Here is a 27,304-nt window from a genome sequence, read left to right as displayed (position 1 = left end):
TCCAGCCGGTCTCCCTTCTTTATTGATCTCTGGCTATAGCAGGGGCCTGGGAGACCAAGAGCATGGGGGAGTCACATGCGGTTCAGAGTGGCAGGTCTAATGACCATGGAGATGGACTTCACAAGAACAGGGCCCACTGTACAAATGCATGTATTTACAAGAGAGGAGGAGGCAGTCACCTGGACTTGGCCTTATATGGGGTGACGTGGGGCAAGGAGCCTGAGGACAGGAAGAGGCTTTACCTGGCTGCACTCGCTCTGGGTGCTCCAAGTTGCTACCGCCCTGAGCCCCTCCCCATCTGCCTTCCACCCACCAGGGGCCCCAGGGAGGGGGAAATCTCTTAGTGGGCCAGTTCGGGGAGAAGGGAGGCAGGAAGGACCTGCTCTGTGTCAACATTACTGGGTAATACTTCCCCCTGCTTGCACTGGGGCTAGCTGCTCTCTCCTTCCTTTGCTTGTAAGATACATCCTGAAGGAAGACCTCAGAGCGTTTACAGACATTGGTCGGATGAGGGCTTCCTAGTTCCCGGGGACAGGAAGGAGGCAAAGGGTCAGAAACCCATCTAGATCAGGGTACAAGTCCCTCAAGCCCAGACCATCCCCAAGTTCTTGAGGACTCCAGGAAAGACTTCCCTCAGACAGAATCCCAATGGCTCCTCTCCTCTCCCAGCCACTGTCTGGGCACAGGAGAGAGAGAGAGAATTTGCAAGGGAATGGGGCTGAAGAAGTGCAAGTATGGGATCAAGAGGATGTTCCCCACTTCATCTTAGGAAGGAACCTGAAGGGACACCTGCCCTTCCCATGCAGGGCTTTGAAAACTGCCAGCTTCCTATCTTATTCTGGCCCTTTCTCAGGGAAGAGAAGGGAAACCCAGACCTGCCAGCTAAGATCTGGGGTGGGGGACTGAGGGAACCCCCAAAATGTATTGCTTAGAAACTTGGAGGCAAGAAGGATGGGGAGGGCCTAGGGGGCTGGCATCTCTGACCCTCCCCTCCAAACTGTAGGAAGCCTGCAGGGAGCTTACTCCTCCCAAGTGGCCGCTTGGCCAAAGAAGGAGTCCAGAGGCAAGGGATGGGCACAGTGACCACTGGGGGCCTGTGGGTGGGGAGGGGCCCTTCCCACACCCCACCCACTCCAACATTTGGCTCTCAGGTGAGCTGTCTCTCCCACAACCAACACACTCCCTTGGAGCAGATGGGGGAACCAGTCCTGATGGATAGTGCTAATGACATCGAAGACTTTGGACTCAGTGAGGACCTAGAGAAAGAAGGAGACACTTCAGAGTTCTGTTCTAGGATTTCATATCTAACCTGACCTTCCTTCTCCAAATTCCACCCAGTCATCCCTTGATCTCTATTTAGGTGCTAATGCCCTTCAAAAGCATGGCAGCCAATGGCGTGAGCTGGGCTGAAATAGAAATCATATTCATTCACCTGCTCTCACTGAGCCTTGCAACCAGACTTGGTGCCTGTTTCCTAATCTCACAAAGGCTGATGTATGTGTTGCCCTACCTGCACGGTCCTGTACTTTCTTCCTTCAAGAAACAACTGTGGGACCAAAGAAGGTGGTAGGAGTCCCTTGCTTCCCACCCCTACCCTGGCTTAGTCTGATGCCTCCAATTCTCTGCTTTACTGCCTGGAAAGAGGAGAATCTCCTGCTGAGTGGAGACCAGAGATGAGCCACCCGAAGCCAAACTGGCCTGGCTAACCTCCTGCCTCCCAGCTCACCTGGCCAGCCCCCAGTTCCCTAATCCAGATTCCCATTCTGGTTGTGCTCATCTTCTGCAGGGGAGGATGGGGCTTCTTCCTCACAGGGGGACAGTTCATCAATGGACATCTGGTTGGTGATGCCTACAGAGAGTTCCAAGAAATCTGATATTAGGCCAAGAAGTAGTTTTTCTAGAACCAAAGGTGTATGTGAAGAAAATAAGAGGACTGACCCTCATCTACCACCTGCATCAAAACTGAGCTACATGAACCCCTTCCCATATGGAACACTCACAGCCCCTGCACACATTGCAGCCAGCACCACCAAGTTACCCAGATCTCTAGGGGTGCCATTTGGAGACAGTTAGAGAATACAAGGGGTCCAAACGGAATGTGCACAAAGTCCCATGACTTAAATTACTATGGCTGTCCCTATCATCTCTTCAGCTCTTGTTCTAGAACAGCCCAAGTCATTCAAACAGCCTTTCCTGTGGCTTCCTATTTTAGCCAGACTGGTTCCATTCCCAACTCCAGGAGCCAAGGAGTTTCCTGGGACTTAACAAGAAGGGGACTGCTGTTGCGCTGCCAGTCAGTCCTAGAATGTTCACACATGTGCATACATAACAGCACCCACCGCTTGCTGCCCGTTCCTTCCACTTCTGTTTGTTCTCTTGAATGTACTTGGTCCAAGTGGCACGGAAACTGATCACATCAGGGTTGGGGTCTCCTACGTCCACATCTAAAGAAGGCTGGCGCCACTGGAAGCTAGGAATAAGACCCCATACACACACCCAATTCCAGATATAAGACCCAACCCTCTTCAGAACCTACTTCTTAGCCCTCAGCATAGAGATAAAAGATCAATAAAAGGCTGAGGGGTCAGAGTTCTCTTTTCCCTCTTCTAGATACCCCCCAAAATCCTTGTCTCTCTTCCCACAACTATACCCCTTCCTGTCCACTCTTTTTCTCCTGGTAGAAGAAAAACAAAAACAGTATTATCTGAAAGACAGCATAGACCCTTAAAGGAAAAACAAATTTTGGAGGCCTAGGTATAAGTCACACCCTTCTAGTCCCATCCTTTTGTGACAAGCAGAGAGGCTCTCAAACCTAAAGCAGCCCACCTCCCTCCCACCTCCTTCTAGCCTGTGTCTCTTCTCATAAAGGTGTCCCCTCTGCATTCAATGATCCAGGACACATGGTTACCCCAGCCACAGTCACCTGGGCTGACTTTTAGGCTTGGAATCATCATCTGCCAAGGGCTGGACACTCTTTTCTGCCATATCGGTCAGCACAGAGAAGGTTGGCTCCACAATGAAGTCAATGAAACCTGCAGGAAGTGCTTAATCAGCAAAGATGTCTCACTTGGAGAGCTAGGCAGAGGTGAGAGGAAGCACAGCTGTGAGACCCAATTGCAAATAACAAGGCCTGGAGAAATGACTTGAAGGAAGAGCTTTCCCATTGGGAACAACTTGGAGAGCCCAGAAAGATCCTTCTCCTTTGTCAGAGTGCCCCATCCAGCCCTTCATCCTTGCCTCAGCAAGAAAAGCAGTTTGGGGGGTTGGAGGCTTGGAACAGGCCTAGCCAAGCCCAGACATCTCCCTTCCTCTTCCCCTCAGACTCACCTATCTGGGACTGGGCCACCAATGTGGAAGTGCGATCACAGAGTGGAGAGAAGGGCAGGCCCAGCTCTGCCTCCTTGTCACCCTGGGGAAAGAGGATAGATGCCTCAGGGTTGGGAGGGCTGGGGAGATGAATGACTGCAATGGGAGAAAAGGATGCTGCCCCTATGACCTGAAAACAAGGGTGCATAGCAAAACCCAAAGTCCAGGTGGGCTGATAAAGACCTTACAGGGTTGGGATCCATTCAAGAGTAAAAGGTAGGAAACTTGCAGAGCAGGGGGTAGAAAGGCTCCACTGACAGGGTTACCTGGCGGAAGAACTCTTCCATTAGGGCCTTGGTCCAGCGGCTGTGGACTGACCACTGCTTAGTTGGGTGGCTGATGTCAGCAGCATGTAGCAGAAGAGATAGGGCCTTGGACTTGTCAATCCTGGTTAGGGGAAGTGTTAAAGAGAAAGAAGCTGATCTTCTAGGAAAAGGAAACCTTGGCCATTCTCCAACTTCCAGTCACACACACATACACACACACACACACACACACACACATTTCCACATAACTCTCTTAGAATCAATGGACATGAATTCAACTCCCTCTCATATCTACCACCCACTAGTTGTGAGACACTAAGCAAGTTACTGAAAATGTCATAATTCATCTTCTTCAAGACAAAAATGAGAAGCCACACATTGAGTTGTTCTGAGAATTAAATGACTTATAACAAGTATTTCAAAGTGTCTGACACATGATATGTACCCAGTGATGTTATTTACAATGATAATCATTGTTCTTGCTGTTAACTAGCCCCCAACAATGTCCTATGACGACGCCATAGTTTCTATCAGACACCATACACACAGGTCAACACATACCTCCAGGGTACCAAGTCCATTCTTGCTTATACAACACTTATCCATTCCCAGCCACTTCTAAACAGCATTAATTAGAATTATAACATTTGTCCTGTCTTCATTTTTGTTCTTTTTTAACCTCACACAACTCTCCCAGTAGCTAGAATAGGAGCTAGTGTGGAGGGAGGCACTTCACTGTTCCCATTTCAGACAAGGACATGTCCAAAAAGATTGATTTTATTTCCCAACATTCCAGAGAAATCATGTTCCGCAATTACAATAAAAGCCCATCCAAGCTCCTCCTGGTCAATGCCCTCCATCAGACCAGTTAGACACAAATCCAAAGCCACATTCACAAACACCACACACACTTACCCATGTATACTCAGATGAGTGCCTAGAGCCAGGAGAGTCTCTGAACCCAGGTAAGAACCCAGGCGTACCACTGCCCATTGTACCCTGATCCACAAGGCCTTCTCTCCGGCCTAGCCCTGCCCCACATCCCTCCATGTGTGCTACCTTTCCAACTGCTGCAGTGCTGTCTTCATAGACTTCACTTGCTGGAAATGGCAGGACATGTCTGTGGCCAACACCATCTCAATAACCAGGGCCCGCAGCTCTCTAAGTGGACAAACAGAGAAGAAACCAGTCCTTTCAGCAAGGGGTAGGACTAAAAGATAAGGGGGGAAAGAAGGCTTGGCTAAGAGTTTCGGGGATGGCACATGCTGGCCTGTACTCACGCAAATTCATCCTTGGTGAGATTGATAAAAATGTTCATCTCATCATCCTGCATCATTCGAAAGACAGAGCTGATGTGGTGATTCTCCAGCACCGATCGATCATTGTACAGGATGGCACATTCTGACCTGTGAAGCTGTATGTCATGCCCAGCCCCCTATAAAGGGCTCCTCTGGCAGCTTTGGCCCCTCCTGCTCCTGCCATGCCCCATTGCTCACTTGGTCTGAATGTGGAAGCTGTTGGTTGTGCCTGTGTGCTCATAGTCATGGATGGCTGCAGCAAAGATGATGGCCAAGACCTCAATCTCTGACAGGCAGTGCTAGGGGAAGAGGAAGAAAATGAAGTAGGGCCAGCACTCTGCCAATCACTCCCAGACATCTCCTCACTCCACCCATCATCAAAGCTAGCCATGTGTTTCAACTCTCAGAATTGCCAGGGACCTTCCTCTGTTCCCACCAGTCATATGCCAACTACACCCCATCATGTGCCCCCAGCAGTGCACAGGAAGTACACCTGGGAACTCTCTGGAGGAAGTGAATGCAATTTTACTCTGAAGGTGTTGGAATTCCAGGAAGCAGTATAAGTAAAAGGGCACTGAAAGAGCAGCCAAGGCTTCCTAGTTCTAGATCCACAGGCCCTAAACAGCAGGAACATGGTCAGGTACCTACCACCATGCCTGTGCGGAGAAGGAAGCAATGGACAGTCTGGGTCACATCGGCTGCGTGGATCTGGTTGTGGTAAGGATTCTTATATTTCCCATAGCCTGTCTCCAAGGCCTCCAGAAAACTCATCAGAAACACTGTGGGAATCTACAGGAGGAATAGTGACATCAAGGATCCACAAGAGTAATGAGACAGGCAATCCCAGCACTCTTTTCAAGGTAGTCAGGTGTGATGATCCTCACTCTTATCCCAGCACTTGGCTGAGGCAAAAAGTGTGCAAGCTCTAGGTCAGAGTGGACTCTATAGGGAGACCTCCACCTCACTTCATCCACCCACCTTCCCCAAAAAGAATTGGGAGTGACCTAAAGGACTAGCATTGGCTCTGCTAGTTCAGATTCAGGCTCTACCACCTGCAGCCTGTGTGACCTTGGATAATCCACATGTTTTCCTGTGCCTTCCTAGTTGCAAAATAAAGATACTACTACCAACCTGGGATTTAATGAAAAAAAAGTACAAGGCATTTAGTAAGTACTCTCTGAAGAGCATCTATAATTATTATTTCCATGGAGATTTCTAAGGAAAGGAAAGAAAGCCTCCCTCCTACCTTCCAACCACCTGCACCACCCCCAAATCTAATACCATGGAGAAGGGCTCAGAAACAAAGGAAGAATAAGATGAGCTACAGAGCATCCTTGTAGCAGATATGGAGCATCTGTTCCTCTGAGAATTCCTCCCTGACCACCTCCACCCCACATATGCCAATAGGCAGCCCACCAGACCCACAGCATTTACCCACATGTGCACATACCCCAAGAGCTAGGGCTCTAGCCATCCACTCTCAATTCTGTCCCTGACAATATATGCCCTTGGGATATCTCTGCCTCTTTCAAGAGACTCAAGGCTCCTAGAGGGCAAGGCTACTCTTCACCAGAGTCCAGGAAGGGATCCAGGGCTCAGGACTTAGGGAGGCTTCTGCAGATAAGCTTCAGAGTGACAATGGACAAAGAAGACATGCCACTAGTCAGTCCTGAGCATCCCCCACCCTTACCCCTGGAGGGCTGTGCCCCAAATTCAGGGAATTTTAAAGGACTGTTTCCATGACAACTGCCCTTGCTTTTGCGTTGCCATGGTGTCCCTAGAGGGAAGGGAAAAATAGGGGGGAACAGGAAGGGAAGAGACCATGGAGCTTGGGAAGGAAGCCTGACCATGATGCAGTAGACACCCCTATCGCTAACAGTTGTAAAGCAGTCAGGCAGGCTAGCTAAAGCCAACTCACTGCAGCTACTCTTGGGGGCTCCCTAAATCTAGCCCTTCCACATAGGGAGGGAGTTAGAAAAAGCTGGTATCTGAAGTACATCTGAAAACTACATATCGAAACTGGAGCTTGGAAAGGGAACCCACAGTTCTTGGCCTGAGGAGACAGAGCTGGAGTGGACAAGGAAAGTTCAGGGGGCCAGGTCTCATGAAGCCCCAGAGGAGAACCCGACTGAGCAGCTCAGTCAGAAGAGGAAGAGTCAAAGGTCAGGGAGAGCCTACATGGGCAATGTTCCAGTGAAGTAAGAGAGGACCACTAGGAGGACACCCCCGCCTTTACTACTCAGACCATACCCTTCAAAATCTGCTACTTCACCTTCAACATCTATTGCCACCCCAGGTGCCACCCCATGCATGCCCTAGAGCCACCTGTCAACCCTTCACACTCCTCTTCCAGAGGTGAGTTCCAAAGTGTTCGTTCCTGGCCCAATTCCCTCCCAGTGCTGTTCCCACCAGCCAAAAGACCTGGAGCAGACTTCTTTCCAGATTGTCTTCCTTTCTGCCAAGCATACAGCCCTTCCCAGTTCTGCCCAGAGCTAGTCCGCTCCAGACAATCCCCAGCACAGACCAGAGCTGGAGACCTAGTAGTCAGGTTTGCATTCTAGCCCCTCCCTTTCCCCCAGAGAACAAATGGAGAGACTCTAATCCCAAGGGATGACAGCACTGGGCTCTAGACCTCCAGAGTCCACAGACAGAAGCAGAAGGGGAGACAGATGGCAGCCAGCTAGAAGGGGACAGGCCAGGAAGGAAAAGGAACAATATCCCAAGCTAACTACTTGCAGGCTGATACCTCAGGAAGCAGTGAGTGAAGTGAGAAGCCAGATTACAGCAGTTTCAGGGGATGCAAGAATGGGATGGGCAGGGGTGTCATCCCTGACACTGGGACAGGATGAGGGAACTACGCATTGGGAACCTTTTAGGACAGAACAGAGAGGAGTGGGGAGTCCTGCCTGGAGGTAGAGGTAGAACACTGCCAAACCTTAAAGCGGCTGATGAGGCTATGCCGAGTCAGCAACTCAAAAACAATGGTCCTCAGAGCGTGGTCGTCGGCTGCCCGGTTCAAGGAAAAGACATCAAAGCACCAGAGGTCCAGGTTCTGTGGAAAAGCAATGGACTAGGCAGGAAAGCTCCCCTCCAAATCTCCCTTGTGATGGCAAGATCAGTTAGACTTCTAGGTGTACTTCCCAATGAAGCAAAAAAGCAAAGGTGGTTATGTGGGTCTTCTTCAACCCAGGTGTCTCTCAGTACCAGAGAGACAAGAAGACAATGGTTTGCCTCTTGGGTAAGTAAAAGTTGTCCAGAAGAACATAGAAATAGTTAAAAGAGGAAGAAAAAAAAAACCCACACCACACCACAAACAGAAAATCTGGTAGTCTCAATGGTTATTCAACCCCCAACCTTCTCCTCTTTCCCAAAAACCCAGGGGTCACCTTGAGACATTTGTGGACTGCAGTAGAATATGTGGGGCCCACAGAGGTATACGTTCTCCGGAACATCCTAAGAAAGAACATAGAAAAATCAGGGACAGCCTAGGGAGGAGAAATTTGGCCAATTGGGGCTGTGGGAATAAGTCTCAGGATAGGTAGGGTCATGAAAGATTAGGCTGACTGGGACAGAGGGCACAACAGAGGCCAGGGAGGTTGAGAATGGGCAAACCTCACCGCTCCACGAAGATCCCAGCCTGCACAGCATGCACGATGCTTCGGAACTTGGGTTTCTCTTCTGCCCTGCGACCTTTGGCTCGGGTCTGCTGGGTGAAGGTGGAAGCCAACCAGTCCCGCACCTCTGAAGGCACGGCATCTGACCGAAGTTCCCGAAGCTCATCTTCAGTGTCTAGGATTTGCCTGAGGACAGAAGGAAAGTCACAGCTTGAGACCCTGCACCCAGCTATACCCACTTAATGTCTCTCCCACTCAATCTTCATCTTTCCTTTATTTTACTACAGCTCTTTGTATCTATCTTCCTATGGAACATCTCTAACAGTGAAACAACCCACTGTGTATGGCCGTGAGATCACTATGGACATGACTTAGCAAAGGGGAACACTACTTTCCAGGGATGCTCAGGGCAGCATAGCCCATCAGAAATAAACTACAAGGTTCACATACGAATTTTTTTTTTTAATTTTAGGTATGGTGGAGGCAGAAGAACCAGGAATTCAAGTCAAACATTAGCTACATAGCAAGGTCAAGGCCAACCTGGGTGACATGAAGTCATGTCTCAAACAAACAAAAACGACAACAAATAAACTTAAATTATTCTTCTAGTAGCTACCTTAAAGTAGTAAGAAGAAACTGGTAAGGGCCTTAAGAGATGGCTCTGTGGTTAAGAACACTTGCTATTCTTGCAAAGGTTCAGAGTTCAGTTCCCAGAACCCACATCAGGCAGTTTACAACTACCTGTAATTCCAGTTCCAGAAGATCCCACACCCTCTCTGGCCTCTATGTTGGTACCAGACATGCATGTGGTGCACATATATCCATGCAGGCCTTCACATATACAAGTAAAATTAACATAAATATTCTTTTTAAATTTCAAGAAAAAGAATGTTTTTAAATTGGTAGAATGTTTCATGACAAATTTTATTTAAGCTAATCCATCTAAAATATTATTTCAAGAAAAAAAAAACTAAACATATAATGAGTGAATGGCATATCTTGTGTTCTGTTTTTCTATCTTTAAGAGCCAGCATATAATTTACAGACATATTTCAATTCATCCTTGTACTATAAGTCCTCAGTAGCCAAATAGAACCAGAGTCACCTCTCCTGGCCAACACGGGTCTAAAGAGGTATTCCATGTGGGTGAGGTTAGAACTAGATGGTTTCTAGGGTCCCTTGCATCATTGTTTCTACCTTTGTCTTTCCCAGCACTGGGGATCAGGCCAGGGTGTCAGGAATGTGAAGCAAACACTCCACCCCTGAGCTCCACCCCAGCCCTTTCCAGGCGTTGTCTATCTCAGCATCTCTCCACCTCTTTATCTCTGCCCCATCCTCTTTGTCTGCAGCCCTCATTCCAGCCCTTCCCTCCTCCCTCTCTGGGGCTCTGCCTATCTAACATCTTCCTTCTCCATCTGCATGCCTCTCTCACCTTGTCTCATCAATGTAGACAGCTTCCAGCAGGGAAGCTGTGTATTCCAGGTTTTTCTTCAGCTCCTCGATGTTAACCTCCCCATTCTCCAACTGCTTCACCATGTAGCGCAGCCTGCAGGGTGTAAGTACAGATGCTTAGACACTACAGCCCATTCAGGGGGGTTCCCCCATTAGGGGGCACTTTGCAGAAACACTTTCAGTCTTCTGAGATGTTAATAGTCCTAACATTAATGACAACAGCAGTCAGTGTTTTTCATTCCAGGCTCTGGCTTCTACCTATAAGTTAATATACACCCCCCTCCCCACCACCCCCCCCCAGTTTTAGCCTAGGCAGTTGGCAGTCCCAGGAGGGATGTTGCAGGAGGTGATTTGTTTCAGTCTCCATACTTCCCTAGGAGAGATGGCTTTGGGATCAACACCAATCAAAACAGTCCCCAGGATCCATTTATTATCTTGGTCAAGGCAGGGAGGGGGAACACATCCACAGCCCCTCGATCCAGGCAAGGATGGCAAAGGCACAGAACAAAGACCAATCTGAATGCTTTTGCCTGGCCTCACTCCACGCAGGCAGAGCTAATGGATTATGATTCCAGAATCCATCAACCAGGACAAAGCAAGTTAACCCCTGGCTGTCCAGGCCACAGATAGCCTCAAGCCGTCTCTGACCTAGCCAAAATTTAACCCTCGCAAAATGGTAGGGTGAAGCCAGGTTCTTTCTCATTCATCTGATGCCTTCCCCTTCACATTTTGCAGCTTTGAATTCTGGGGGGTCACTAATTAACTGAGAGGTTTCTTGGAAGTCTAGCAAAAGCAGCTCAGAGTTGTAAATGACACTAGGGCTCCCTCCCAACATCCACCCCTCTATACGAGGCTCTCCCATCCAGACTGGGTAAGACAGTAGCTAGGACAATTTCCCACTGAAAGGGGTTTCAGCAATCCAAGGTCACACTGTGAGTCAGGGAGGAAAAGAGAATGAGTCAGGGACCAGAGGCTGAAATTAGCATCAATTCCCAGGGATGCTGGGGGGTGGGGGGGGGAACAATGGCATTCCTGAACAGAATCGGCTATAGAAACCTGGGGTCTCAGCAGCTTTGGAATAGGGGCTCAAAATAGCTAGCCCCAGGAAGTATCACCAGCCAAGTTCCACCTCAGAGCCCAGCCCACCTGGCCCATATGTCTGAGAGTAAATAGGGCAGAAGGGAAAGGGGCCAGTCTGGGGGTGGGGAGCTGGAAGGAGGAGCCCTGTGCCTCTTGAGTAGGCTCTTGCCCACCTCATTACCCATGCCTCACTGGTTCCATGTAGAAACAATCAGTTGTCGACAAGGAGGGTAGGCTTAGGGAAAGCTCAGTCCATTTCTGCTACACAAGGAAAGAGAAACAGAAAAGGGACTAGACATCTTGGAAGGCTTTCCCAGCCAAATAAACAAGAAAGGGCCACCAGCCAGGAACTGCCAGAAAATCACAGAACAAAAAGGTGCACTCTTTGGGCCCAGACAGGGCCTCCCTCTCTACTTAGTCCTGGTAACACAAAACAGAAAGAAAATCTTCTACTGCCTGTGATTTAATTCTCCTCATATTCCACACCTTACCCTCATCTGCTACTTCACTCACCAGTCCCCCACCCCCACCCAAAAACCCTGTCCCCAGCATTCAATACCCACCACTGTCTTTTCCAACCAAGCTAAGGAAATATAAGGGCTGGCTCCCAAATGAACAGCCACACCCACGAGTTCTCATTTGCATTTATTTGCATAACTGCTAACAATGCAGCCAGCTCTACATTTTGAAAATGTTTTCTCCTATTTTATCTCATTTTATCCTCACAATGGGCCAAAGAGGGAGAAAGGTAGGGAAAGGATTGCAAACCACATTTCCAATGCACAAACCCAACTCCTTGACATGGTTTTACCACACTGTAGTCTTTGAGGCTGAAATCCCAGGTTCAAAGCTCACTTCCTGAGATACATCCCTGGACCAATCACTAATTCTAATCAATGTGCATTAAAATGTGGCCTCGAGATAAAATAAAAATAAAATGTAGCCAAGAGAAACTGGAGAGATGGCTCAGTGGATGAATACTTAGCTACTTATCCAGAGGACCTGAGTTCAGTTCCTAGCACCCCTGTTCTTCCAGCTCCAGAGGATTTAACACCCTTTGCTGGCCTCACACACAGTTGGTATACACATACCATACACAAAATCATACACACATACACATAAAAGCAAAATATTTTTTTAAAAAGCATGCCTGAACTCCCAGCACTTGGGAGGCAGAGTCAGGTGGATTTCTGAGTTCAAAGCCAGCCTGGTCTACAGAGTAAGTTCCAGGACAGCAAGGGTTACACAGAGAAACCCTGTCTCAACACTCACTGATAGATAGATAGATAGATAGATAGATAGATAGATAGATAGATAGATAGATAGACAGACAGACATATAGATAGACAGATAAAAGTGGTTTAGAGACAGCAGATACCAACATCACCTTGGATCATAATTCTAAATTAGTAGATTCTAAACCTCACTGAACATTTGCTAGACCAAAGGAAGGCATGCATTTTTAAAATTTAGTGTGTGTGTGAGTGTGTGTGTGTGAGTGTGTGTGTGAGTGTGTGTGTGTAAGGTAGAGGACAATTGGTGTACTCCATTCTCTCCTTTGACTATCACAAGAGTTATGTGGATTGAAGTCGGGTCATCAGGTTTGCCCCAGAAGCTCTTTACTCCCTGAGCCATTTACCATTTCCTTGTCACTGGCCCCCACTCTGCCCCAACCAGTCCTTTAAATCCAGCAAGCACTTGCCTGTTCAATCCCAGCCCAGGAGAAGAAATCCAGTTTAAATGGAGATGACAGAAAATGCCAGTGACTAGTGACTATACAATTTAAAACCTCATTTGAATCTCACAAGAGTTTTAGGAAATAGGAAGCACCTTGAGCCCAAGATCACAGGACTTGTCAGTTTCAGGTTGGCAAGGCTAACAACTCACACTAAAGTTAAGGGGACCTACCTATGTCCCTGTACATTGGTAGTATTAAGACAGCCCAAATCTGACAGTGTAATTAGCATGTGGAGAGACACAGGACATTGCACCACAGCCTCAGCCAGTACCTCATTAATGTTCTGTTGTCTGGACCTGTCAGTGAACTATAGGGCATGGCAATTATCAGTGTGGTACAAACAGTGCCTGGTTTACCTTGGTCTCCATACTCAGAGCAAGTTCATCAACTAGAGAAGATTTGGGAAGACTATCAAGTGAAAGGCCATCTGCCAAAGCTTACAAAATGGCACTACCCAGCCAGGCTTCTGAAAGACTAATGATGAGCCCTGGGACAGGAGCGAAACCGTAGGTTGACTTTAAACAGCCCATTCAAGTTCCACCTTCTGTGGCTGCTAGAACTGACCCAGGATCTTCTGTGGGAGTCTGAACAAAACATGATCCAGACACCAGAAAGACAGGGAGAGGGAGAAGAAGATTAAAGAGTAAATTTGATAAACAAGGAATTCAAGAAAAGGATCTGGACTCGAGCAGCTGAGAGGATCCCGGTGCTGAACTGCACCCTCCTAAAGCCAAATAAACACACACACACACCATATGCTAGGCAGCAAGGCCTCTTTTATCTCAAAGTCCTTCAGAGAGAAGACCCCCTATGCCTCACTAGCTACAGTCCTTTTCCTCACCTACAACACTTCTAGAACAGCCCTCTGTTTCAGACCTCAGAGAGTTCGACCCATGAAAAGCCCCTTCCCTTGAGAAGAGGTTCAATACTAACCAGCCCTTATCAAACTTCCACAAAAACTGAAGTTTCCCAGAATTCCTTCCATTCCCAGCCATACCAATTCCACCATCACTTTCTTCCTCCTTTACTTTTAGCCCTCCAGTCTTGACCCTGGCAGGCCCCAGACGCCTCTAACTTCAGTTGGAAGAAAGACTCTAGAAATAGTAGCCCACAGAGAAGACTGCAGCCCCCACCAGCCCATCTGGGGATTTCCAAAGCTGTCTGCCACTACTTCCAGTACTAAGACTGCCACAAAGATCTCTGTAAACAGGAGGCTTAGAAAAAGACTGCCTCAATCCAGAGGAGGGGGAGATAAACAAAGGGTTGAGGCATAGTAGCTCATCGGTGAAGCCCTTACTTAACATATACAAGGCCCTGTGCTCCCCTCCAATAATGGGGGTTTTAAAAAAATAGTCCTGGCACTTGGGAAGCAGAAACAGGAAGAATGCAATGCATTCAAAGCCAATCTGGCCTACAGAGAGAAGAGAGACATGAGGGCTGGGGGCTGGGGGTGCAGGTATATAAGATCTTAATGATGCCAGGGATCAGGAAGAACAGAGAGAACCCCTGTGAAAATACCTGTCATAGTCAAGCAAAAATAGCAGAGAGATATAGAAATAGGAGATATGATAAATAACAGAGAAATGGAAATATGAGAGTTTACAAGCAACCTGTCCTCACTCCTGCAGCCCTCTTCATGCCCCCCTTCCTGCCCTCCCCTCTCCTCCTCTCTCCCTGGCACCTACCTGAGGATGGGGCCCTGGAGGTGGCTCCTCTGGACAGGAACAGGGTTTGCCATGGAAATCAAAGTTCCCTACTTCAAAGTATCAAAAAGCTGACCCCAGGGCACAAGGGCCCTTACTGGGGAACAACTCCCTCTCGAACCCCCAACTTCCTCTTCCAAATCCCAACAGGACTGAGAAACTGACCAGAGAGCACTTTGTGAACAGGGAACAGAAAGGGCCTGGCTAGAAGGGTGATGAGACAGAGACCTAGCCCACAGGAACTGGGTGAGAGGCCGCGGGAAAAGTTTCACATCTGAATCAGACTGAAAACAAGAATCTGCTGTCAGAAGAGTCCCAGAAAGGCCAGAAATAGCACAGGCCAGCCCCTTGCTCTAAGGGGGTGGGGCTCCTGTTTGGGGAAAAAGGGATTAGCAGGCAATGTCCGGAGGCAGGGACAGGGAACCATCCTGAATCTGTCACAGAGAAGTCTATGGTAGGAGTGGAAGGAGACCATAGGGTCTAAGCAGATCAGCTCCTGCAAATCCCGGCTTCTTCTAGGGCCCTTCTTCTAGGATCCTTAGCGCACCTCAGAGAATGTTCAAGGCAGGAGGGCCCCACAGAATTACTTGCACTTGGGAAGGGATTTGCAGAAGTTAGAGGCCAGAGAAAGCTCACAGGCAGAGAGAAGTGCACCCCACTGCACAGTGAATGAAAAGTCGGGGGATGGAGGGAGACCTGTTCAAACAAAGAGAATGGAGGGGGTGGGCGGGAACTGGCAGAAAACAACAATCAAAAAAAAAGAAAGAAAGAAAACAGAAAAAAAAAATCCACGAGGCTGGCCAAATAATTCCTAGCCTCGATTTTTCTCATCTTACATACGGAGACTGGGGGACACCGTGACTTAACCAGAATGAGGTTAACACTGCTCAGAAGTGGAGGAGGACTGATCCCGGGAGGGGCAAAATAAGGCTTCCAAAAGACCTTGAGGACCAAGACCCCTCTTTCTCCTCCTGACACCCGACAGGAAAGAGCCTGGCGTCTTCATCGCCAAGTGGACTATGCACACAGCCCTAACAGCTTCCCGATTGGCTGCAAGATGACATCACCAATACAAGCTCATTGGGGCTATGATTGGTCCCCTGGGGTTGGGGCGGAGCTAAGGAGGAGGTAGGAGGGTTGAAGCAAAAAGTATCCTCAAATCTAGGGTCGTTTGATAGGCGAGGAATGAGAGAAAGGTCTCACAGGCACTAGTGTGGCCAGAAAAAAAGGGGGGGGGGGGGAGAAACAGACCTAGAGTTTGGGTTTTATGACAGGGTCTTTTCCCTCCTTCCCTACCTCTCAGAAGCAGAAAAATAAAAAAGACTGTCACCGTGCCAAGGCCTTAAAGCAGTATAAACAAACGAAGTTTAAGGACCTGCTGTTTCTCAGCGGCTCTGAGTCTCTGAGAGGTGGGACAAGTGGAAGTGGACTGCAGTCCACGGTTGCTCTCTAGAGGACTGGTGGCCAAGAAAGGAGAGGAAAGGAGAGTGACCACTCTCTGTGCCCTCACCCTCCCTACCATGGCCACCAGCTGCTTAGTGCTCTCAGAAAGGATTAGACCCAGCATCAGAGTCTCCGGCCAAGCCATTTGGCTTGTTTTTCCATGCTGATTGCGAAGGATGGGTGAGAGAGGAGCAGGTGACAGCCAGCTGCACTCATTTCCAAAACAGCAGCATCCTCCAAGCTGTGCTTGCTCTCCTGCCTGCAGCCCTGTTCTGCTAATCTCAACTTTCCCACTGAGAGGTAGACATTAATTTAAACTGGAAATCCTTGAAGAGGCTATCTCATCATCTTCTGCTCTCTTGTCCAACAGCAGGAAAGATGCCTGGACAAAAATGACTGCTCACCCCCATACTAGATGCTGTGTCACCTATTCCAGCCTATGATTATAGACAGTTCCTAGTAAGGAGAGATTTAGGGGCAATCACTATCCCTTTCCTGTAGTGGGAGGATTCATACATTCATCCACACCCTGAACTGAAGCCTGAATCCACACACTTACCTCTAACTGAGCAGCTAAGTCATCTGGCTACGAGGAAAGACAGAGATATGAAGACCCCCACAAGAAGTCCAGTGTAGATTTCCCTTCAGCTCTTTCATATATTTTTATTAATGTTTATGTTAATATAAGAAGTTACAAGTTTCATTATGCCACTTCCAAACATGTGTCATTCTGCTTTGTTTTTGTTTTAGTTGGTTGGTTGGTTTGGGTGTTGTTGTTGTTATTGCTGTTGTTGTTGTTGTTGTTGAATGCTGTTGAGGTTTTATTAGGTTTTCTTTTGTTGTTGTTGTTGTTTGATTGTTTGTGACAGGGTCTCTCTCTCTCTCTCTCTCTCTCTCTCTCTCTCTACCCCTGGAACTCATGACGGCTGGCCTCAAACTCACAAACTCCTTTGCCTTCCAAATGCTGGGTTTAAACATATGTGTTATCACATCTGGCTTTCTGCTTTGTTCTTATTCACCCCTCTCCTCCACTGCTCTTTTCCATCCTTCCTGACCCTTCTTGCTAGGCCCTCTTCCCCTCCAAATCCTCTCCCCATTTGCTTTCATTCCATCACTTTTTTCTGCTCCCCTCCTTTAAGGTCTCTTCTTCCCCTCTTACATTACCCCTTGAAATTAGAGGTAGAGAAAGCCCAAGCACAGGACCTCCTTGTCCTTCCCACACCCAGCTTTCTCCCTCGTGTATCAAGGACTAATTATTGGCATAAAGGACAAAAGTTGGTTCTGGTCAGATAAAAGGAGAAGAGAGAGGACTGGGTAGTATTGGGGAAGAAAGTACCTAGATAATTTCAAGGATCCAAAAATCATAGAAACTGGAAACAAATAAACAAGGATATCAGCTAGGTCTCATTTTAATATGACTTGAGTAAAACTCAGGAGAATTTATTTGCCTCGATTTTGCTGACTGTGTAGGACCATGGGAAAATCTCTCTGAGTTCTAGTTTCCATGTTTAAATCTGGTAAATAACACACACTTCCCAGAAGTCTAGTGAGGACCTGATGAGATAGTTACGAAAGCACTTTGGGAACTATACAGTGGTACATCTGTGCAGACGGATATTGCCATTAGTCCAACCCTTTAGCTAGTTTTCAAATATTCATTGAGAGGCTTCCATAAACAAAGTCCCAAACGCCCACTAGTGCCCAGGACCCAATTTTCTCATGCAGTCCTCAAATGGAACCTGAGCTATGCATGGAAAACCTCCAATCTCTCCAAGTGTCTAGGGCTTTTCTCTTTCCCCTGTAAGTCCACACAAACTGGGAGGAAGCAGAGGCAGGGGCAAGGACCATGCAAAGCTTGGAGCTGCAGAATCCAAGAGCAACCAGATCTTTGCCATACATTCCCCTCCATCCCTGGTTCCCATTGCTATCTGAGCAACCCTAGTACTGGCAGCTGGCTGGGCAGAGTGGCGGGGGTGGCTCCAGAGATAAAAATAGCCCCCCTAGTGGCAGAATTCGGATGCCATTCTGGAAGATGGCAGACCTCAGGTTGACATAGTAGTCACGACAGCCATGGGAGATCTCTAGGCACTGGACAGAGAAAGGGGTGGAGAAGATGTACTGTCAATACTTTTCCATCCTGGGAGCCTACTGTCAATACCTTCCATCCTAAAAGAGCAAAAGGAGATGAGATAAAGGTGTAGAAAGTCCTGAAAGATAAACAGGTAAAGAAATTTGGGAGGTGCTACAGAAGTAGCCAAGAAAAACACTGAGGCACAGAGTGATGAGGTCTGCTTCTACCTTGCCGGTGTATGACAACTCCCCAGTCCCCTAACTAGAAGCCATTTCTAACAGTTGTTCCTAGCAACAGCCCCAGCACAGCCCAGACTGTGCTGTGGAAAGAAACAATTTAAGCAGTTCCAGTCTTAGATCAGACTAATACAAACCTGTATCCCAGTGCCTGACTGGATATAGCATGCAAATATACCACCTCTCCCTCAGACTCCAGCCCTTAACAAAGGGAGTAATTGGGAAAGGTTGGCAATAGCACAAGGTGAAGAAAGATGGGGGGGTGCCCAGACATTATCCAAAAGAGTGCTTCTCCAGCTCACGTGTTCATTGGCCCCTCCTTGAACTGTGGAGTTCTGCTTATTGACTACCTCCACAAACCACCCCACTAGTCCTTTAGACATCCCAGCAGATGTCTCCAGCAGATGTTCTGCTTCTAGGGGACTGACCAGATGCTTAAAGCAATCTAAGATGGGTAAGAGCTGGAAGTTTGGCAAGAATGGCTGCAGGTGTGTAGAGCAGCAGAAGGCTGGGTCAGCAGGACTGCAAATTGGTCCCAGTACTTTCCCCAATCCTATCAATTAGCTCCAGGAACCAATTGCTTCCTCTGTGGCCCATGTAGCTCTTGAATTTAGGGCCAGGCATTGCAGGCAATAGGGAACCAGGGTCTCTTGGCCTTGATTCCCAGGTTCTAGAGTCCTTCCTTTCTGACTAATTTACTGCTTCCCCCAAATCAGCATTTATCAGGTCTCAATGGAAAATGATAGCTTCCTTTTTTCTAACCTTTGTGAATTTCCCAAGAAGTTCTACTTCATATCTACCCTCAATACATTCTGCAGCAATCAAAACAACAGCCAACTTTGTTGACATTTCAAAGGCAAGCAGAGGAGATGTTACATATCTTCCACGTTGGAATTCCTAAAGCTCCAGCTTGGTGCAGATGCTCCAAGCTCTGAAACTTGGCAAGTGTGCTCACTCAGCTCAGGCTGAAGGGAGTTTCCAAACAAGGTGGACATAGAGGACAGAACTAGGGAGAAGATGCCAGGGTAGATGTTGGATGACTGATACAGAAGGGAGTGGGAAGCTGAGGATGTATAAGGAAAGGGGAAGCTTCATGGGCCCTTAATCCTGTCTGTGAAAGGTTCCCCAGGTACCTGACCCAGAAGGCCCACTCCTTTCCCAGCCTAAACAATGCCAATACCAGCTGGCAGCCTCTCGGCCCACTGCAGTCACTGTAACTATTTGCAAACCTGACTTCGCATTGCAGCTGCACATTCAACTGCCCTGAGAACCCAGCTCAGCCCAAAGCAACCCTAAATATTCCTGACTCTTCTCCCAGCCCGAGCCACAGGCCTCTCTGGATACACCTTGGTCTTTCTCTCTGACAAACTCCGCCAGTGTCCCTCTGGGGATTGCTAAGGTCCCACCCACATGCTGAAGTAGAATCTTAACCTAATGTTTTCTTCCCAACCAAGAATAAGAACCACAGTTAGAGAAGGAGCTAGGGAATGAGAGAGTGCAGAAACTACTGCAACAACAGAGGGAGGATGGCTAACAAGCACCACTTGGGGAGGCCTGCAATGAATGCTTAACAACCACTTTTCTCCTTACTGCAACACAGGACCTCCTCCCCCTATCCAGCTCAGCTCAGCTCCTCCCAGAACTCTCTCCCAGCTCTCTTGGACCAGCTGTCTTCCCTCCTGAGTGGACAATCTTCATATCTAACAACTTCAGCCTTCCTAGTGTCTCACCTCCACCCCACCTGCTGCCCTCATTTTATGCCTCTTTCTCTGAAGCTGTCCTGAAGAGAGTGGGAAAATAGCTACTCAACTTCCATACTTGAGAAAACCAGCCCCTTGAGACTCAAAGGCAATTACTTGGCTTCTTCCCTGGAGGAGCTGAGAGGATGAGGTCGCTGATCAGGCAAAAGAGAGGCCCTGCAGAAAGCAGGAGTTGAGTCTGGACTCTGAAGAAAGCCCCAAAGGGTGTCTTGCAGCCAACTTACCCCATAGTCACCACAGCAACACCTAGAGGGTGGACGCCTCTCCAGAGGTTCGCTGGCTCCCAGCCAGGAATGAGAATGAGTAGGAGGCTGAAAGCATGAAAGGGTGAGTGAAGACAAAAGGGACAGAGAAGGCAACTGGGATACAGAAAAGGAGGAAAAATTAGTGTAGGAAAGAAGGGAAACCCAAGAAAAATTGGGACAAAGGGGCAAAGTGGTAAGATGGTGTAGAAAGAGTCAAAGAGAAAGAAGGGAGAGGACAAAGGCCTTGGGATTTCTTCAACCATTCCTTTGCTGACTCAAAGACAGGCAAAACCTCTTGTCGGGGTTTGATACTGGCTGGCTAGCGGACTGGCTGGCTAGTTGGTCTTTTTATTTTAGAGACAGAGTCTCATGTAGCCCGAGTTGGCCTTAAATTCTCCCAAGTGCTTAGATTGTGGGAATGTACTACCACACCTGGTTTCAAGGTTTTCTTTTCCTCCATTCTAGTCTGAGAGGGCACGAAAAGGGAAAGGTCTAAAGAGGTCCAGGCTTTTCTCTAACTGAATCCCCCTTGTCTGCCAGGCCTATTACATACCCAACCTCTTCACCTTCTTCTGGGCAAAAATGACAAGTGCAAGCCATGTAGAACCACCTTGTCTCCCCAGCCTGCTTCTTGGGGCTCTTGGGCAAGCATAATAGTATTGGGGTTCTAAAGGACTTGTAGAGTTCTTCTAAAATAAAAAGTAGATATTAAAGTAGAGATAGAAGACATGGGGTGGAAGAGGGAGACTATAAAAACTAGGGAAGAGAAATTCCCTGGCCATAGCTGAGAATGAAGGAAGAAGAGCAGACCCAGGAGTGAGAACTGCCCCCTGCCCCCCACCCCCTGCCCCATTCTCCACGGGTCCAGGTAGCTGAGGGATATGATCAGCCTGATGATATTACTCCAAGCCAAGTATTTAGGATGAATGTAAAAGAGGAAGGGTTGCTTCCCATGCTGACCCTTGCTTACAACTAAGAGTGTTCCATCTTTGTCCTGTTCAACCATTAGGACTAGGTAACAAAGACTCCTGTTATCCTTTTCACATTAACCCACACCCTTCACAGTGTATCATCCTTCCAGCCCCATTAGCCTCTCATTCACTGAACTCGGACACATGTCCTCACCCCTCCCATGGGATCACTCATCAGCAAGACTCTACCAAATCATGCCCCAGTTAACTTGATAATTCATGTTCCTGTCTCCTGAATCTTCATCTTTTTCTCCCATCCAGTCATTAGTCCCCCATTCATTCCCTCACAAAGCAAGCTCCCCCATACTGAAAGGTCTCCACACTTTATCATTTAATGTTACTTTCATATAGATAATATCAAAAAACAAAGTCTAGGAGTTCAAGATCACACGGCACAGGATTGTCAGAGTGGGAATTTGAGCCTAAATTCATCTCCTAATATTCTCTCTGCCCTTCAGCTGTCACCAACCTCCACATACCTGTTCTGACCAGTCATGGGAAGTTCTTTCTTTTATCTGAATTTGAGTTGGCCTGTCTCTGGGCCTCTCCCCATCTTAGTGCAGAATTCCCTCTCCCTCTACAGCCCAAAAGCCACTCAGTCCTCATTCACACAGCACTATGGAGGAAGTAGAAATGTGAAGTGTCTGGTGAGAAAGAAAGAAGGTATAAAAACCAAGGAGGAGAGATTCCCTGGTGACAGCTAGAAATGAAGGAGAAAGGGCTCGTTCAGGGAAGACAGAAAAACAAAAACAAAAACAAAAACATAAACCTCCCACTGAGGACCAAGAGGCCTGGTGCTCATGTTTTCTAGAGTTGGAAGGAGCCACAGTTCATCCCGCAATCTTCACAGCAGCTCCACGGCTATATGCAGAGAATGGGTGAATGACAGCAAGATTTACAATACCAGTTAAAGCCACATAAGATTACTGGATAGGGCATATACAATATGAGAACCAAATGTCAGAATCAATCAATCTGGATCTAGTCCCTCAGCTTCCTCCTGCTGTCCTCTGAATCTCCCTCAGGATTGCCAAAATATTTGAATGTGTCACAAATACACACAAAAGATCATGTATACATCATATCCCATTACCAACATGCTCATTCACATACACTTATACTTCATCTTGTCCACGCCTACAACCACATGAAGCATTCAGGTAAGAGCATACCTTCCCAGAATATTAACTGTCAAACACACCATTCCTAACCGAGGGAGAGAAAGGGAGAGGAGAGAGAGAGAGAGATCATCACGGAGCTGTGCTTCCAGCATGCGTCACTCTCTATCCAGACTTATAGGTATACATGTCTCACACTCACAGTTTCAGTCTCTTGTTCACACAAAACACAACCTTTATATCTATGTAACTCATTCAGTTCCTGGCTCTGATCTGAGATCCCACTCCTGAAAAAACAGCAACCAAACCATCTCCCTTTCCTCTACCTCCATTTCCTGCTCACCCCTCCCTCCTGTGTGGAGGTAAACACGCACCACAGAGTCAGAGACAGAACTGGATGTCATGACTTCACCCACACATAACTAATTCATTTCTTTCTTCATTCCCTTATAATAGTATTTCTTGAGAGCCTATATTGTTCAAGGTGCCACCTGAGACTCAGATGAAACAAAGATAAGCAAAAAAATCACTTCAAACACATCCTTGTTCTAGACTCAGCTGTTATGACCTTGAACCTCTGGGGTCCTGAGAATGAAGCAGGGGAGAGACAAGAAAAGAAGATTGTGCCTACACTGCCCCACACACAGAGGGAATTTTTATCTGTAAAATGTAAAATCCTGAGAGAAACTAGGGCAGAGATGAGAGTGATGCTTGTATGCCCTGGGAGACAGAACTCACATCTGTGTTTTCATTTGTGTATGGCCCCCAAAAGAAAGACTTGGGCAGAAGCACAGAGTGTCAGAATTTTACCTCTTGTATAAACGTAGCAAGATGAGAAAAGGTGTGCCTTCCCAACTCTCCACAAGGGCAGGAAGCATATTCACTTCATCCAGTAACATAAGCCCAACAGCTAGTACTCTATCTGCCCTGAACAAGATGCCCAGACTGTTCTTGAATGGTTGGTTGGATAAATGAATGGATGGATAGATAGATAGCAAAAGCAGAAAACCAATTGGGGTTTTTCTTGATTCTAAACAGATCCTGAAAATTCCTTCTACATCTAGTTGTAGTATCTTTCCCCCACGATCCCCAGTGCCCTCTTGTCTTAGATAAGGGTGGACAGCCAGGTCAAATTGTTCTTATTCAGCTGGAGATGTTTAAATCAACATGACTAGCCCCTAATTTTCAGACTGCATTTCTCAGTCTCTTTATTTGTGAATCTCCTGAGTTAGAAAATTTTTCCTTCTAGCCAGAAGTAAAATCCCATTGTTGGAGAATTCCCTAACTCATATAGCCCTAGATTCTTAGTTGATCCTCAACGGGGTCCTAGTATGAGAAATGGGATTCCTGGATGTTCTTTTCAACAAGAAACTACCCTGAACAATTGGATTAGTGGAGGTTTTCTGTCCAGAGGCAAAAGCACCCTAAGAGTCTCTATTCCTAGATTAGAACTTTAAAGGGGGCGGGGGGGGGCGGGTAGGATGTGTTGTGTTTGAGAACCAAGATACATACAAAAAGATTCAGATATGTAGAAATCCCATCTGTCTCCTTTACCATTCAGTGCCCAGACCTGAGACAGGCATGTCTACCTCCCTGTTTCCAGACTAAATAGCCTCTTTTACCCTCACCCGTGAGAGAGAAGGGAGGTTCCATTTCCATTTTAGGGAATTCCTCCTTTCTCACCTCTTTAGAAACAATGACTAGAGGGCTGGGAAACTCCTCCCACCTAGAAAGAAAGAAAGGGTGGGAAAAAAAAAAGCCAGAAATCCTTCTTCAGGTTGTCAAAGCCGTCTCAATATTCAAATCCAGAAAGCCATCAACCTGGGCTCTACCGTTAAATCTTTCTGTGCCTTGAGAAAATGAGACTGAGAATCCACTCCTAGGGATGAACAATCAGCTAGCTAGTATTCCTTAGGACCAGCTTGCTGAAGTGAGATAGACCAAAGTCATCTATCTAACCAGTGAGGCCACTGATCCTTGCCCACCATGGAAGGCCATCTAAAAAAGGCACTATGGAAACCTCCACTGCTTTCTCTCTCCAGAGTTCAGTACCACCTCTGGGGTTCTCTTTTCTCACATCAAAGAGGGAAACAGCCATTAATTTTCAGGAAAGATTTATTTTTGTTTGGCTAGAAAAGTGTGGAGAGTGATGAAAATGAGGAAACCCATTCTACTACATGGCCCTGCTGCCTAGAATGAGAGCCAAGAGAATGTATGAGAAGCCATTAGTGCCATCCTGAGACGCTGGAATTCTGTCTGTAACCCCTGACTCCTATTTCTTCTCAGCCACGTTCTCACCTGACACTCTGTCCTCAGTTTAGTGACCATTGACAGAGCATCCTTTTCTATCAAGACCCACTCAACAAAAATCAATTCAATCCGTTTTTCCATTTCCTCATCCTCGAACTCATTCCAAAGCTGTGCTTCACAGAATCCAGCAAATTGCATTGGCCAGAGGCAGCAAAGGAGGAGGACAAAGGAGCACGTTTGGATTCTAAGCCTTGTTGCCCACTGTGCCTCATTCTCCCTAAGGCCTCTGTAAACAGCAAGCACGTTAACCAGACTCACCTGCCCAATATAAAGTCATCAGCTCATCACTGTTGGTAAAATATTTGAAGAACAAGACAGACATGGGCATCTGTCCACTCCCTACCTCCATTCCCTCTCTGTCAGAACCCAGAGAGAAATGGTTCAATACTTGCTGCTGAGGGAACTGGAGAAGAACAGGGTTTGGGAATGGTTACCATTTTGTTTCCTATCTATTCTCCTCTTTTTCTAGAGCTGCAGGGAATCTCTCAGGGAGATGTGCATCTTCTCTTATCTTCTGATTAAGAATCCACAGACTGTAGAGATTACCCAATGGCACCTGCCTGGGGGGTAAACATGGTACATGACCCAATCCTGTTCTGCTTTGAGGGGCAGGAAGAAAACTTCCTTTTCTCTCTCAGAATGGTGCATGAAACACCTGAGTTCGTCCTCTCCTCTTTCAGTCCTCTCCATGTACTCTAGTCCCACAATAAGGAATGAAGCTTACAAGTGCTTGGAGATCCTGAGAGATCCTATATAAATAAAAAGGCTTTGATTAAGCCAATCACGTTGTTCCTGTCAATCAATCAGTCTTCTTCACTATCAATCACCTGGTCCTCTAGCGTCCAGGTGACGGTTCCACCCACTCCTCCAGACCATTTAATATGCAATTTCCAGACACCAAAGCAGATGATCTTCTTAAGTGCAGGGCACCCTCATCCTGTTCCCTGTGGGATGCAGGGGGAACAACCAATCCCAAAGAAGATATATAGAACCCACAGGTTGGCACAAATATCTCTCTGTGCACTAGATCTGCATCGGTGTGCAAGTGCTCTTCACACCTCTGTGACCCATGAACACTCGTGCACACTGCATATGATGGGTCTCACATCTGCACAACCCTGCACATGGATATGTGTGAGTCAGCCTGGCACCTCCTGAACGCTGCCTGTCTGCAGCCCTGTCACACCGCACATACAGTGCGCTGCCTCTTCGCGCTGCTGCGTGTCAGCCTGTCACCCAAAGGACCACAAACACAAGCACAAGCTTTGCAACTCCTAAACCTGCTCTAACCAACAGACTCATTCTGCCGAGAACCCATACATGTGACCTGGACAAGGATGTCAGGGCCATGTTTCCTCGCACCTGCCAACATGTGTGACCAAGAGAATCTACCTGCCTGGTTCCAGTTGCAGCACCACATACACGCAGTAAGAGAGTTCAACACACACACACACACATTCCCCCCCCAACCCCCCCCCCCGCCAGAGACTCACAGAGACCGTAGCTTAATCCACATTTTCTTGCTGGGGGCTGACTTCAGCTCCAGGGGTGACGGGCAATCCGACTCCAGCATCTCTGGAGGACTGCGGGGGGACAGCTCCATGCTCAGCCACTGTCTAGAGAACAGAAGGAGGAGACAGCCCCTCTGCTCAGCTTCGGACCCTTACCGAGAGACCCTCGCCCCTCATCCTAGACCCTTCCCACCTGCGGCTGGCGTGGACCAGCCAGGCCGGTGTGTTTCTGCTCGGCCCAAGCTAGCAGGGCTGCAGTTCCTGCGGCTGCTTCTCTCACGCTACCCAGCTGAGCTCTGGACTCCAGCTTCCAGCTCTCCGCGCCGCTGCCGCCGCCGCCACCGCCGCCGCCGCTACCTCCGCCACCACCGCCGTGCGCTGCCACAGCCGCCTCCTCGCCTCCCTCCTCCTCCGCCGGCCAGGGCCCCCTCCCTCCTCTCCCCTCCCTGCTCCTCAACCCGCCCGCCCGCCGGTCTACCGCGCAGTGTAGCCACTCCTCCCCCTCGCCTAGGAGCGCAAGAGAGCCTAGGGGTGCACACACTCAGGAGCGCCCAAGGGCGAGCGCGCTCACAGGCGCCCAGTACGAGTGGCTGCTGCGTGTGCCCTTGCGCGCGGGGGGCGGGGAGAGGGGTAGTGCGTGTTGACAGCGCGCGCGGGCGGCCCGCAGGACTTCGTGTGGATGGTGGGGTGGTTCCCCCTGGGTGTGTTCAGAGTTTCTGTGAATGCGCGCATGTGGTCCCAAGATTCCACGCGTGGCTGGTTGCCCGCGTATCCTCGGTGGTCCTTCTTTCTCCCTGGAGTACCAGGCCGTGGGTGGAGTGAAGCCACAATCCTCAGAACCTAGCCAGGCCAACCCCCACACGCCGCGGTCCTGTCTTTGAAAGGAAAAGTTCTGGTGGCTCTGAGCAATGCTGGCATCCCACAGCTGGCCTCAGCTCCCACAACCGGGTCTTCCGGACCTGCCTCCTTTGCCCGCCCCACAGTGCCTCCTGCCACCCGCCCAGAGGGAATTTCTATGTATTTTAAAGCTCTGCAGATCAAGCAGCCCCCATGCCTTCCTTAACTACCCAGTAACTGCACACAGACAGGAAAGCAAGCCTGATAGCTAGCCTGGACTTCAGG

General features: G+C 48.2%; 1 protein-coding gene across 2 annotated transcripts; it reads right to left on the bottom strand.

Annotated features, from left to right (window-relative positions):
* Pde1b (phosphodiesterase 1B) lies at positions 1 to 27,037 on the bottom strand. Of its 2 annotated transcripts, XM_021183379.2 has the most exons (16): positions 26,376 to 27,037; positions 26,165 to 26,287; positions 9,977 to 10,090; positions 8,548 to 8,730; positions 8,317 to 8,383; positions 7,866 to 7,982; positions 5,579 to 5,719; positions 5,129 to 5,229; positions 4,913 to 5,038; positions 4,692 to 4,793; positions 3,633 to 3,753; positions 3,328 to 3,409; positions 2,924 to 3,032; positions 2,340 to 2,470; positions 1,727 to 1,849; positions 1 to 1,256 (listed from the first exon to the last, which is right to left on the bottom strand). In XM_021183379.2, exons 2-15 carry the CDS (start codon positions 26,272 to 26,274, stop codon positions 1,746 to 1,748), a joined length of 1,608 nt encoding a protein of 535 aa, XP_021039038.1. In that variant the 5' UTR covers positions 26,275 to 26,287; positions 26,376 to 27,037; the 3' UTR covers positions 1 to 1,256; positions 1,727 to 1,745. The 2 variants fall into 2 exon arrangements, with proteins under 2 accessions (XP_021039038.1, XP_021039039.1); XM_021183380.2 differs by lacking the exons at positions 26,165 to 26,287; positions 26,376 to 27,037 and adding an exon at positions 14,500 to 14,704.
* Between the last annotated feature and the right edge of the window lie 267 nt (positions 27,038 to 27,304).

The sequence above is a fragment of the Mus caroli genome, chromosome 15 (genome assembly GCF_900094665.2).
Source record: "Mus caroli chromosome 15, CAROLI_EIJ_v1.1, whole genome shotgun sequence".
Classification (NCBI taxonomy): Eukaryota; Metazoa; Chordata; class Mammalia; order Rodentia; family Muridae; genus Mus; species Mus caroli.
This window is presented reverse-complemented; position numbering and strand designations above follow the sequence as displayed.